This window comes from Cavia porcellus, unplaced genomic scaffold, assembly GCF_034190915.1.
Source record: "Cavia porcellus strain 051 isolate PalLab524CR breed Dunkin Hartley unplaced genomic scaffold, mCavPor4.1 scaffold_2, whole genome shotgun sequence".
Taxonomy (NCBI): Eukaryota; Metazoa; Chordata; class Mammalia; order Rodentia; family Caviidae; genus Cavia; species Cavia porcellus.
In genome coordinates, this window is record NW_026947485.1 from 55918342 (window position 1) to 55931277 (window position 12936).

A 12936-nucleotide genomic window follows, 5' to 3' on the forward strand; every position below is an offset into this window, starting at 1 on the left:
CTGGATATCTGAAGGTATAGTATACTGTTTCCAGTATGAAAGTTAATACTTCAATAATCTTTGATAACAAATTTAAATGATGAAACAAAGGAATACATTAAATAGTTTGTCATTTTAGGGTCATCAGCATGAATTACATATGCTGCCTTTGATATGAGTGAGTATCATTTGTTTGTTGCTATGTTTCAATTCATATACTCAATTTTTCCCAAATATTCAGGATTTTCACTTGCTTGAAAACAATAATATCAAGTCGGAGTTACTTATCTAAGTGTAATTTTCCTAACACGTTTTGTGAGTTCAGAAACTCACAAACAGTATGAAAACTATTAGTATTATGCAAACTGACAATGAAAAGACATGAAAATGACAACTTGCACTGAGTTATACAGAGGCATTAAATTTTGGATTTTAACTATAGTTTTCCTTCTTTAATCTCAGGTTTTTGATAATGCTCCATATTGTTCAGGTTTCTAACAAAGGTAGCTCTTGAAAAGAGTGTTAATTTTCTAATTTATATTAAATTACGAATTGTTGCATATTTACCTTATAATTCATGAATTAGTATATTTCTAGCATATAACTCAAGGAAAACATAATGAATGTGAAAGTCAATCATAATTCATTTTCATTTACATTGGTGATTTTTGTTGGTATGGCTATAAATTTCCACCTAATAATTTAACAAGTTTGTTATATTGATATTGTAACAAAGTTACCATTTTCAATTACTTTTAAAATCAAGTTATCTTTAAAGTCAAGAAATAGTGAAAAGGAGTAAAGAAAACTTTTTATGATGGCTCTATCAAAACATACTTTAAAGTGTACATTATTTGAAAATAATCTAATCTTTATTGATTGATCTCTTTATAAGTGTAACTTTGATAATGACTCAGCTGACATGTAGTTTTCACAGATTCAGAGAAATGAGAGTGATAGGAAAATTCTCTAAAGTTCTGGACCACTCTTCAATAAGTAAAAACTACAGACCTTCCAGACTCCAACAAAGAAAAATCAAAAAGGAAATAACTTGACCCTGATGTCACTTTGCTAACAGACATGTATATATATGATTATATGATCTCCATGTGGGAAAAATCTACTTCTTTCTACACTTGAATACTAAACTGAAAAATAATCTGTAATTTTATGTGCTGGTGACAATAATATCCTGAATTACACAATACAACTCTAACAGACTTTACAAGAATTAAAACACCACAGAAACCTAAGAGATACCACTGATGATTCTCAAAATCAAACAACAATGTAGGTGGTCAAAATAATAGATTGTTCGGTTTACTTCACCTGCACAAAAAATATTCTGTAATACTTATCAAATCTTATTAATCAACAAAGTTTATGTTGAAACTAGATTACTTTAAAATCTTGAAAACCAGGCTCTCATATGAATCTATAATCATCTACTTCCTAGAAACATTAACTGTAATCAAGCTAAAGTAGGTATTAAACAATTTTACTTATGATCTCTATTTCTACATCTAATATACACTTGTAAAAATATTAACTGAAGCACAATGTATATTTAATCAAAAAATGATCAGAATGTTTTTATGAAGCTTATAAAAAGAATCACTGACCCACAAAAGTGTAATGGTGTAGTACAATCGTTTATTAAATAACACAAATGGCTAATAAAAACAAATTATTATACCAATAATACATTATAAGATGGCAGTGTGTTAAAATATTAAAAGATGGTATAAAACTAACCTATAAATAAACACTGAATTTTTAAAATAAAATTCAAACTGGACACTTAAAGTATCTTTAAAGACTCTAATATACATCATGCACATTAACACTATACGGCATTGTGACACTTAAATTTTAAACAAGATAAATGAATACCACTTAGAAGATAAAATGAAACTTGATTGCTTAATTAATTTCTCCCTAAAGACAATTTCTTAGATACTGATTTTACACTGGATACAGATACAATAATGCAGTATTATATGATCTTTTACATACCTATTTAACAAAATGCAGTAACCAAACAAATACAGTTCTAGATGTATTTAAAATACTTACTTAGCATATGATTAAGACAAGAAAGAAGAAGCAAATGATTTCTCTTCATAAGTGCTATGATCCGCATTACAAGCAATCAATTCAGTATTTACGGACTACTGACATATTATGCAAACAAGTAAAAAGAAACAACTGATTTATTTCCTCCAGCACCTAAGATACAGGCTAATAGTGTTCTCAAGAGTTTAACTCTCTTAATTTTTGATTAATAAATTCATTAGAGGGTAAATCAAGTACTTTTTACAAATTAACACAATTAAATACATTTCCTACACAAAGAATTTATAGCCAGATTAGAAGCTAAATTTCAGGAAGAAGCAAAATTCATAGTATACACTTTAAAAAGTACCTTTCTAATGCAAATGATCTTTATAAGATAACCATTTTTAAAATCAATGAAATACTTTACTTTGATCCCCTGAAAGTCTACATAAAGAAAAATAAAGAATTGTCTGCAAATATATATACTATTATACCTGTTAACTTTTGTAAAATCTACAGAATTTGTAGATTGAAATTTCAGCTCTTTTGTCATTTCTATACAAAATTTCATTCCAGCAAAATCAAAGTTAATCTCAAATATTAGTATAACTTAAATGAAAATCTCAGTAGTAGCTTGAACACACAGCAAAAATCTATGAACCAATAGTGATAGATTATTTTCATTAATAGTGGCTGGCTATTGCAACAAAACATCTTAGTGGAGCAACTAAGGCCTGTAGCCCTTAAATCACTTTAAAAATGATACAAGCTTACACAAAATTCTGCAATCGACCAATATTAGAGTAACATTTCACACCAATAAATACAGTATTTTTATTCCTTTCAATTTACAATAATTAGTGCAAATCACCTACATGAGCATTTTTATACAAAATAATTACACATTGTCTTTTAAATCATATTTCACAAGTAGACTAATGGAGGACATGAATCTATTTCATTAATGTCACTCTATAAACTCCTATCACAGGTAATAATGAATGAATGGCTAGTAAAAAGGAAGTAAATATATTTACAAGTAAATGTTGATGCACTGAAAAATACTTGGAAAATTATTCAAATCTAAATCTGTGTTTTATACCCACTTAAAGGATGAGATCAATTTAGTTAGTTATATCTGTAGTGGTCAGACTGTAAGATTAGAATTGAAATTTTTAAAAAAATGAAAGAAAACAGTTCATATAAAACTACACATGAAGGTCAAGTATCTCATCACAGTATGAGAGAATTAGACCTTTTCATGCCTGAAACATGTCTGCTTTGTTCTTTAATAAAATGATCTCCATCTGCTCATGCCCTTGGAAATTTTTCAGCAGTACAACCTACTGCTATGCTCCAGCTTCACATAACTTTGTCTTTCCTTGCTTATAATTAACTAATTATGCTCTAATAAATAACATGGACTCTAATTTTACAATGTAAATTAGATAAAGGAAATGATGGCTAGCAGTCACTCTCATTTTATTTACAAAGCCCAGCATGAACATCCAACTTCATTACATTGTACAATATGTAGTTGAACAGCAGTGAATCTTAATCTTACTGGCAGAGCTAAAGAAAACCTTAGAGCGTACTACACGAAAAAGGCCTATCTTTCCATACAGAAATACATGTAAAGCATGCCTGTCTCAGATTGTAATACTAATGCTATACAAGCGTACAAAGTGCTGATTCTGACAGTAAAAAAATTTGTGCCTTCACCTGCCATGTAATTCTAAGTTGAATTTCTTAAACAAGTTTCAATTGTTAGAAACTACTTTAGAAAATTAAAATGAGTTTTAGAATAACATTAATATTCGACTCTGAAGCACAGTCCTAAAAATTCTGAATAGATTTTGGTGAAATAGTCATCTATCATCATACTATGATTGAAGTAAAAACACTTTTGCTTATCAAATAAGCAAATGTTTTTGAAAATAGTGATTTCATTAATAGGATATAAAAACAAGGAAAAAGAACACTGTGACTATTATTATTACTTATTGTTTTTAATCAGATAATCCTTCAAGAAATACACAAATGACAATGAATAATGACTTAGGCCACATTTTGTTTTCATGTTGAAAAATAACCCTAACTTTCAAGTCCTTTTTCTGAAACAAAATTAGTTAATTACGGACAAAGGCTGTATGTTCTTTGATTCCTCTGTCAGTTCTAGTGCTACTTTCATAACTGTAAAATATTTGACTGAATTTATGAGAGTAAAGAAATTATATTTTTGTATGTTGCACACGAAACTAATATAAACTCTTGTCTAGAAACAAGAGAACCTTATAAAAGTAAAGTCATACTCCTTATTAATTATTGTTAAGGCAAGGAAATGGTTGCTTAAAATATACTATGCATCAATGGTTCTCAAAGTGATGTTGCTGATAAGCTATGTCAGCTTATCTGGGAATTTCTTACACGTGTAAATTTTCAGTCTTCATCCAGTCCCTACTGAAATCAGAAACTCCAGAGAGGCAGGGAGGAGGAGTAATTAAGAAGAGAGAGGACATGGAGGAGGTTAGGGCTGAAAACTACGATTTATAATAAATCTTCCTATGATTTGGTTACTTGATAGTGTGAAAACCATTAATTATTTAGTATCATGTTATTTTTCTATTCAATTTTCTTTGTAATATTTTAGTGTTCCTCTTTATTCTGTAGAAAATAACCATGAATTACTTCATTTATCATCTCCTTTTACATACAACTGTGAAATATATGTGTAGTATTTTCTTATCTATACATTAATTTTTCCTTTGAATAACAACTGGAACACCTATGAACTCAGGTTAATTTTGTACTATAGAAATACAGGAGTCTGTCAGAGTGATCAGAAGGAAATGTTTCATTCTACTCCCTGAAAATGTTCTACATTTTTGCAGACTCTACCATCTATAAATTAGGCATCCAGAACATGTGACAAAGATCTTCAGGCTGCGTCAAACATGGACAAGCATACATACTACTACTGAAAATTGTAAGAGAAATCATTATAGAGTATTCTAATTAGGATTAAGATGAAAAAGATTTTGATTAACATTGAGATCAAAACTACAACCCCTAATGATATCTCAAAAACAAAAACCCTTAAAAATCATTATTATTTTAATATTTCCTCACCATATGCTAAAAAAGGGCTATGACCTAATATATGCACAATCCATTCAGATCCTGGTAATCTGATGTATTTCTAAAATCATCTGTATTTCAGAAATAATAACTACCAACTTTTTTATAAACTTAAATAATGATAAATAGTCTTTTGTATTCTTAAAAAACACTTCACTTCACTAGAGGTTACTGTTTATCTTTCCTCCAATGTTATGAGATCTTCAATAAGTTAATCTGTTCATTTGCAATTATACCATTTTATTTTACTAAATATTCAATCATAACTATAGACTGTTAGCAGACAGAAACATTATAATTATACTTGCGTTAGACTATCTATACATTGCCCTACTCTATTCCTAAAGTTTCAACAATTTCGTTTGCCACTATACCTGAAAGGAAGTCCAAAAATCACATTAATAAATCAGGAAATTCCAAGAGAAATGTTGATAATTTACATATATATGTGCATTTCAATGCAGCAAACAGTCTTCTAAGCCAGTTCAAGACTGAGTGATGAAATATTCAATGGTTTCTGTCGTTGACTGAAAACTGGATCATTAAAGCTTGAAGATCAAATTTTAATTCTGTAAACCTCTGGAAAGATACAGATGTTGATGATCTTTCAGCTGGCAGGTCGTACAATCAACAAGCTTTGTGTCTCCCTTCTCATTACATAACTTCATATTTAAGGTTGAAAAATTAAAATTATCCTAAGCGCAGAAAGTTCATGTTAAAATAAGGATGAAATAAACTTGGCTATTTCTTTAAAAAAAAAAAAAAAACCTGGAGATCAACATAGATATATTTGTATTCATAAGCTTATAATTGAAAGTTGTAAAAATTTCATTCTAATATTAATGTTTTCATACTAGGAAAAATGAGTTTAAAAATAGAATGTAATATGGTTCCCAAGTCTTTCAATGGAAATAACATTTACTATGAGTCTATAGTTGTTTTCCAACGCAGCAGCATTTCATATATAAATAAATGCAGTAAGTTGGATGAAACTGATTAGCAGTCTAATGGAAAGCATCATTTTTCCTGTTAGTTATTGGACTGTTCAACAATAGGGAGAAATGTGTAACACTGCATTTAAGTCCCAGAGGCTTCCATAACTCTTCAGGAAGTCCAAACACTGTATCATCATTTGCCAAAGAAGAAAGAAGGAAAACATTTTATAGGACAATTCTGAGAGACATTTATCCAATATTTTCCAACAATGCACATATCAAATATTTCTGATTAGTGCAAAAGAGAAAAGGAAAAGAAAAAAAATCCACACTGGCAAATTAACTGCCTTGTCAGACTAAGTAACAATCCAATCAATTACATTCTATCCAAACCTGACAAGCAAAGCAACTTTTTGCAGTGATAAGCTTATAGAAAGGACAAGATAGCTGTTCTCCTTTACTTTAGGTACTCTATTGAGAGTTTTATCCACATTTTTAAAATCACACTTATAAAAGAGGTTTCCAGGATTGCCTCCGAGGATGAGCAGTGGCAGAGTTGGGTCTCATGAAGGGTATCTACACAGTAAAGTGATAAGAAAAGAACATTAACATTTAAAGATCATAGCAGCTCTGCACTATGTCTTATGAAACATACTCATTATACCACAGCAGATTAAAATAACATATAATCTGATCCAAAGAGATAGATAACCTAAACCTGAATGCCATGATCTTGTATAGGTTCTCACTGATTAAGACTGCACTATTTTATCTTTTGAAATATTGAGTTGCCTCCTCTTGTATTACCAGTACTTATTATTGTTTTTATTACTTTTGGTTATCAAAGTAAATTTACAGTACCAAAATGAAAAATATAAAAAGATAAAGAGTTTGTATTTATAAAGATATATATATATATATGATCAATTTTTTAAAATAGCAGTTTACTCCTTTTTCACCAAATGTAGCAATTTAACAACGCCTGAGAAAGCATGTAATTTAACTGGCCTAAACACAGCAAACCTAATCAGTATGTTACAGGACTGGGTTACATTTAAACAGCCTCAGGGAGGGAATTTTCAGATGATTTTTATCCCTGGGCTTACACCATTTTCTTGTTTCTTTCTTTTGTTTGTTTGTTTGTTGTTTGTATTAGAAATGTCTGGTTACCATTTTTTAAAATAACCTTTGTATCTTTATTTTAAGAGAAATTTTACATGTTCAATGATTAGAAGTAACATTTCAACTGTGGCAAACATAAGATTTTTTTTAACATCTAGGTAGATGAGGTGAAATTGCCATCTAAATCAAAGAAAAAGTTCAATTTGTATACTTAACAATTAGAGATGTGTTTAATGCTTCTAAGTTCCATTGAGAAAAAGAAAGTGAAAAGTGGCACATAGACAAATAAAGCACTACTGAGGAGAGTACCATGCCCAACTGAATAACCTCCAAAGAAAGCGAAAACAAAACTGCACAAGAAAAAAGAATACATTGTGAAAGTTTTCAAAGAAACACTGAACTTGTAAATAACATGAGAAGAAAAAGAACTGAATTCTTTTGCTGAACAATAAGGTAATACATGCTAACTTTTCTCAGTGCTTCATGCTCAAAGTGAAGAGTTTTGAACACAATCTGAATCTGACAAGGGCTTTGGTGGAAGGTTAAGAACTAATAATGGAAAAGCATAATGCAAGAGGAAGCAACCACGTCACTTGTAACAGAAGTTCAACTAATTTTTAATAAATAATGCACAAATAATGGAGAGGAATCAAAAAATATATTTGTGTTTGACATGCATTTGAATTATCCAACTGAAATCTGCCTTAAACCTCAATTAAACCCAAGTAGAATTCACCTTCAAGAAAATTAAGGAGCTATGGCTAATATTTCTCCATCCTAAATTTCATTAGAATTCTCAGTCAGTCACTCAGTCAGTCTTTCTATTGATCTCTGTTTAGTACTTTTGTTTGCTATTTTAAACTACAGAACTACTCAGACTGTGCTAGAGCTTGGCATCTTCCTGCCTTAGCCTCCCAGAGTGCTGGGACTAACGGGTATGCAACAACACATAACTCTAAATCTCCAGGAATAGCAAAATAAACAGTGATCTTATGCTTCTGTCTCAAGATAAAACACTGCAGTATTTTAAAGATCAAGTTCTGGCTTTGCTTATGTACCTGGCAAGCTTACTTACAAATTAACATAGAAAACAATTAGCTGTTTTCAAAGGGCTTCATTAATGCATGCCTGTACAATCAACATATTGTCTATCTTGTACAACCACAAGATAGTTATCAAGAGTGTCTATCAAGAGTGACTGTCTACTACTTTTGTTCTAAGAAAGTCAAATCTCTTAGACCAGTGTAGTGTGGTGAGGCAGTATGCTTAATAATTAGTACACATAGCTACATAGTCAGCACAACCTAAATTCAATTGCTAGTTCCAGCACTTTCTAGTTATGTGATTCAGGCAAGTAATTCTTCTAAAATTTCTCACCCATAAAATAAGAATAAAATCAGTATCTGTTTTATAAGGTTGTGAGGATTAACCGAAATAAAATACGAAAAACACTATCACAGTAGTTGGAACATAGGAAGACCTCAATACATCTTGGCAACTAATGTGAAGGCCAGGGATCGATCAAACACTAGAATATTGTTTTTGTGGCAAGAAAAATTACATTTTAGTACATTACAACTTATGTAAGGTCACTTTTTACATAATATAATTTAATATGCAATTGGAACAATTTTTATTTCACATTGTTTGAGACCTCTGTACTTTAGTTGCCTCATGCATAATCTGGAAATACATACACCTCAGAAGCCTGTTATAAGAACTAAATGAAATAATAAATCTAAAGAGTAGACAGCATAGTATGGGACATACTAAAAATCTAAGATTAGCACTACTACAATTTCCCGTCTCAAAAAATTTTAAAATAATATTATTTTCTGTGGTTCAGTCACAAATTTTTTTTTACAAAATGAGTTGCATATACATTATTCCCTAAGCAATACAATCCATTAACTCTGCAATCTGTATCCAATGTTATTTTAAATTCATTTCACGTCTTATTTTATTATTATATATTTCATACACCCAAAGCAATACAAACAAATATAAATCAAGTTTGTTTAAAACATTACAGAAGGATACTTAATTTAGAAAATGAAAAAATAAAATATAAACCACAAATTGTGTTGATAGTTGTTTTGCGTGATTCCCATGTATCAATATTTTAAAGCTATGCCAGCTCAGAGAAATTGCCAAATTCTGACCAAAGCTGCCTCAAAACAGAAGGGCTTATGTGTCTATCTTTGGCAGAAGTTTATTCTGCATTGCCTAGTTTTGATACTGGGCAGATAATTCAAATTTCAAGTGAATGCTGAGATTACAGGCATCAGGTTCCTTTTCAGAACTCTGTTGTTTTGGAATCCCTGAGTTATAAACATTATAAAACTTAAGGAAAAAATGAGGTTGAATGCAATTTTATAGAAAAAATGACTTCAAGCTATCTAGATTCAAGGTCATTTATCTAGTCAGGAAAAGAACTATGACTACATTCTCAGGTTTTTGAAATGATTATTGTAATCATTAATGTATACAATAATATCCTTGGACAGTTAACAGTATTAACATACTGCAGTGAAAAATAAGTCAGAAATTACAAAAATAAATCTTGCAAAAAAAATACTTCACTGTATATATGGTTGAATTACAAAAGTTTACACTCTAAAGTATGGTATATCTCAATACTTCAGACATATTCAGACATACCACACTTCACTATGTAATACACACCATATCCAGGCTTCTCTTTTCTTTATATAAATTATACAACTGTCTTGCACTTAAATTAAAACATAAATTTAAAAACTCAGACACTTAAAATGTCTACCAAAAACATTTGTGAATCATACAAAACTATATGAAGCTTTAATATTTTGATCTTGATTTTTTAAAGTCAAAGACTGTTACACATCACAGCAAACACTAAATGTGTGAAACACGTTAGCCACTGCCATGTGTACAAAAACCATCAAATCAACTTAACTACAGAGAAAAACTATACAACTAAACATTTTTAAACATAATTTTATCAGAATAGCACCTTAAGAAAAACTCAGTGTCATTTAGCTACTTTATATATATTATGATGGAAATATTCTGATATTTTAGCATCAAACAATATCCAATAGCTAGATTTTTTAAAATGTTACAAACAGTATCTCTTAAAATTATAAAGTAAATATACTAAGTATTATAAAATTATAGGTGATACAGTATAAGCATTATTTTTTGTAAATATATTTTTATAATGAACAAAACTTTTAAAAAAATGTAAGTTTCTACTTGCTGTCCTTAAATTAAGACTATGCTCTTTTAGTACAATCTTACATTTACAGACAAATGGAGCAAGTGAAACAGATTCACATACGCACCCTCCTCAATACATAAACATACACCTTTAAACATAAATGTTGAAGTCTTCACTTTACTCCAAGACCACTTTGATAGCTCAGGGGTAAAGAAAGATAAGAAAATGGTGGGCAGAAATAGAGAAAGAAACTAATATGCTGTGATTCAGAAGTGCTCATGCTTCATTGATTCTAATTCCGCGCAATGATACTGAACAAACCACTGAGTTAGATACAAGGGTATCAACAATATAAGAATATAAAATTAAGAATATAAAAGGAAGGTAAACTTTCAAATGAAAACTATCTCTGGTAAGGGAAAACATTCAAATAGTAGGTGACAACACAGTAGGGATATTTATTATTAAAGAGGTTCAATTTCTAGGCAAAGGTTTTGCGTAGCTCAATTTCTTAAGAGTTCTAGGTCTGAATTTCTAGTTCACTAGGAAATTAAATCAGGATTTTAAATAATCAGGCTTACTACGCCCAAATGAAATCTCAAGAAGAAATTCAGCAATCAGGAGATTCAGTTACACATAATAAACAACCTACAATAAATTCGAGACCAGGATGCTTTTACCAATCACTTTGAACTATGTTAATGTTAGCTTTTTGTGATAAAATGCTCTCTGTGCTAGGGGTCACACTGTTTTCTTACAATGGTAATGTTGTAACATAAATAAGTTTTTAAAAAAAGTCTCTAGGCTTAGTCCTGTTGGAGCAAGACTTTGTTAATGAAACAAACAGGCACCAACATGAAAGCTATTGAATTGGCTGAAATACTTAGTATGATTTTTTCAGTGCTATGGTGATATTCCAGATTGAAACCCTTGATTGAAAACAAGCAAAAATTGACAAACTCAAGAAATGATTTCACCTCCTACATAGTTCCCTGTTATCCACATGGCTAGCAATGGAAAGCTTCCATCAAGTTCTTTTAAATAGTTGTAAAATCCCACACATCTGAACAATTCTCAGACACAGCTCACTTCTCATCTGACATATGATTTTCTTCTCAGAAACACTGCAATCAAACAGCACTCCTAGGACATATTTAGGGGCTTCTGGGCTTTGCTGAAGGTGAGCAGCAGTGTACTATATGTAATTAGCTATATCTGAACTCAGAATGCTGCCCAGCTCCATATTTCTCAGAAGCAAGGAAAGGCCCCTGAGCATATTCAACACTTTGGGATACAAGGGAGTGGAAACATATTTAATAGTAGTAGTTACTGATGAGGAGAAATTAGGTAAAAATCATAATTCTTTTGCAGGAAGCACAGATGGTCTAAAAGACTATAAACCCAGTTGAAGGTTACATGCAAATGTTCATGTATTCAGAGTCAAGAACTGAGAAAAAAAAAAGCACTAAAATGGACTTTGCATTATTAGGAAAACCATTTGGTTTTCTTATTTGAAAAGTATCTTTAAAAGTACTGATACAAACATGAACCTCTTTTGGTATTTCCAATGATAAAGACCTAAATCTTAGGTAGCTCTCTGAAATGGAATTTCAGAATACAGCCCAAAAGCTGTTCTTTATACACAAGTAGAAACATTTGACCAACAAGAGAACTAGAAAAAGATCAATTTCAAAGGTAGTAAGAAGAGGATTTAAAAAAAAATTTTTAAAGAGAGGAGAGGAGAGGAGAGGAGAGGAGAGGAGAGGAGAGGAGAGGAGAGGAGAAGAGAGGAGAGGGGAGGGGAGGGGAGGGGAGGGGAGGGGAGGGGAGGGGAGGGGAGCAAAGGAGAGAATAGAAGGATGGGAGGGGGAGGAAGAGGAGAGAGAAGAAAGAGTGGGAGAGGGAAAGGAAAGAGAAGGAAGGAAGGAAGGAAGGAAGGAAGGAAGGAAGGAAGGAAGGAAGAAAGAAAGAAAGGAGAGAGAAAGAAAGAAAAAGAAAGAAAGGAAGAAGAAAGAAGGAAAGAAAGAGAGAGAGAAAAAGAAAGAAAAGACAGACTTAGATCAAGGTGGTATTTTATTGCCTACCAATACTCTGATGAAGAGAATCAGACTGGCCCACCCACAAAATCGGGAGCCAGCTTTCAAAGATTAGCTGAGGTAGGCCAGTGCCCAGTCAGTCCTGGTCCCTGTGACTTGAGGGACAGTTCCCATGGAAAGAGCCGAATAATGGCTCCTAAGGGTCCTTGTAATCCAAAGGAACTGTAGATTACCTTACATGGTAGAAGGGATTTGGAGAAGTAAAAGTTAAGGACTTTGAGACTGGGGCATGTATTATGGATCACTGAGCAGCCCTAACATTATATCTTTGACAGAGAAAAATATAAAGAATTAGACATAAATAGGTGATCTGACCATAGAAGGAAGAGGTTAAAGTGATACAATATGAACCCAGACTGTAACTAACCTCAACACAAGAAAAGGCAATCCTCCAGAAATGTTTAAG

The 12936-nt window shown here is 31.3% G+C and overlaps 1 protein-coding gene across 10 annotated transcripts in view; it reads right to left on the reverse strand.

The window, feature by feature from the left end:
• The window catches only part of Phf14 (PHD finger protein 14), a 284212-nt gene that overhangs the window by 142349 nt on the left and 128927 nt on the right, over positions 1-12936 (reverse strand). Inside the window, exon 17 of one of the 10 annotated variants that reach the window (XM_063242126.1) lies at positions 1613-6686. The exons of the other annotated variants lie outside the window; for them this stretch is intronic. Coding sequence (XP_063098196.1) covers positions 6674-6686 — 13 coding nt within the window. The 3' untranslated portion in view covers positions 1613-6673. Of the gene's footprint in view, positions 1-1612; positions 6687-12936 lie in introns of those variants that run through there. 10 annotated transcript variants of the gene reach the window in all.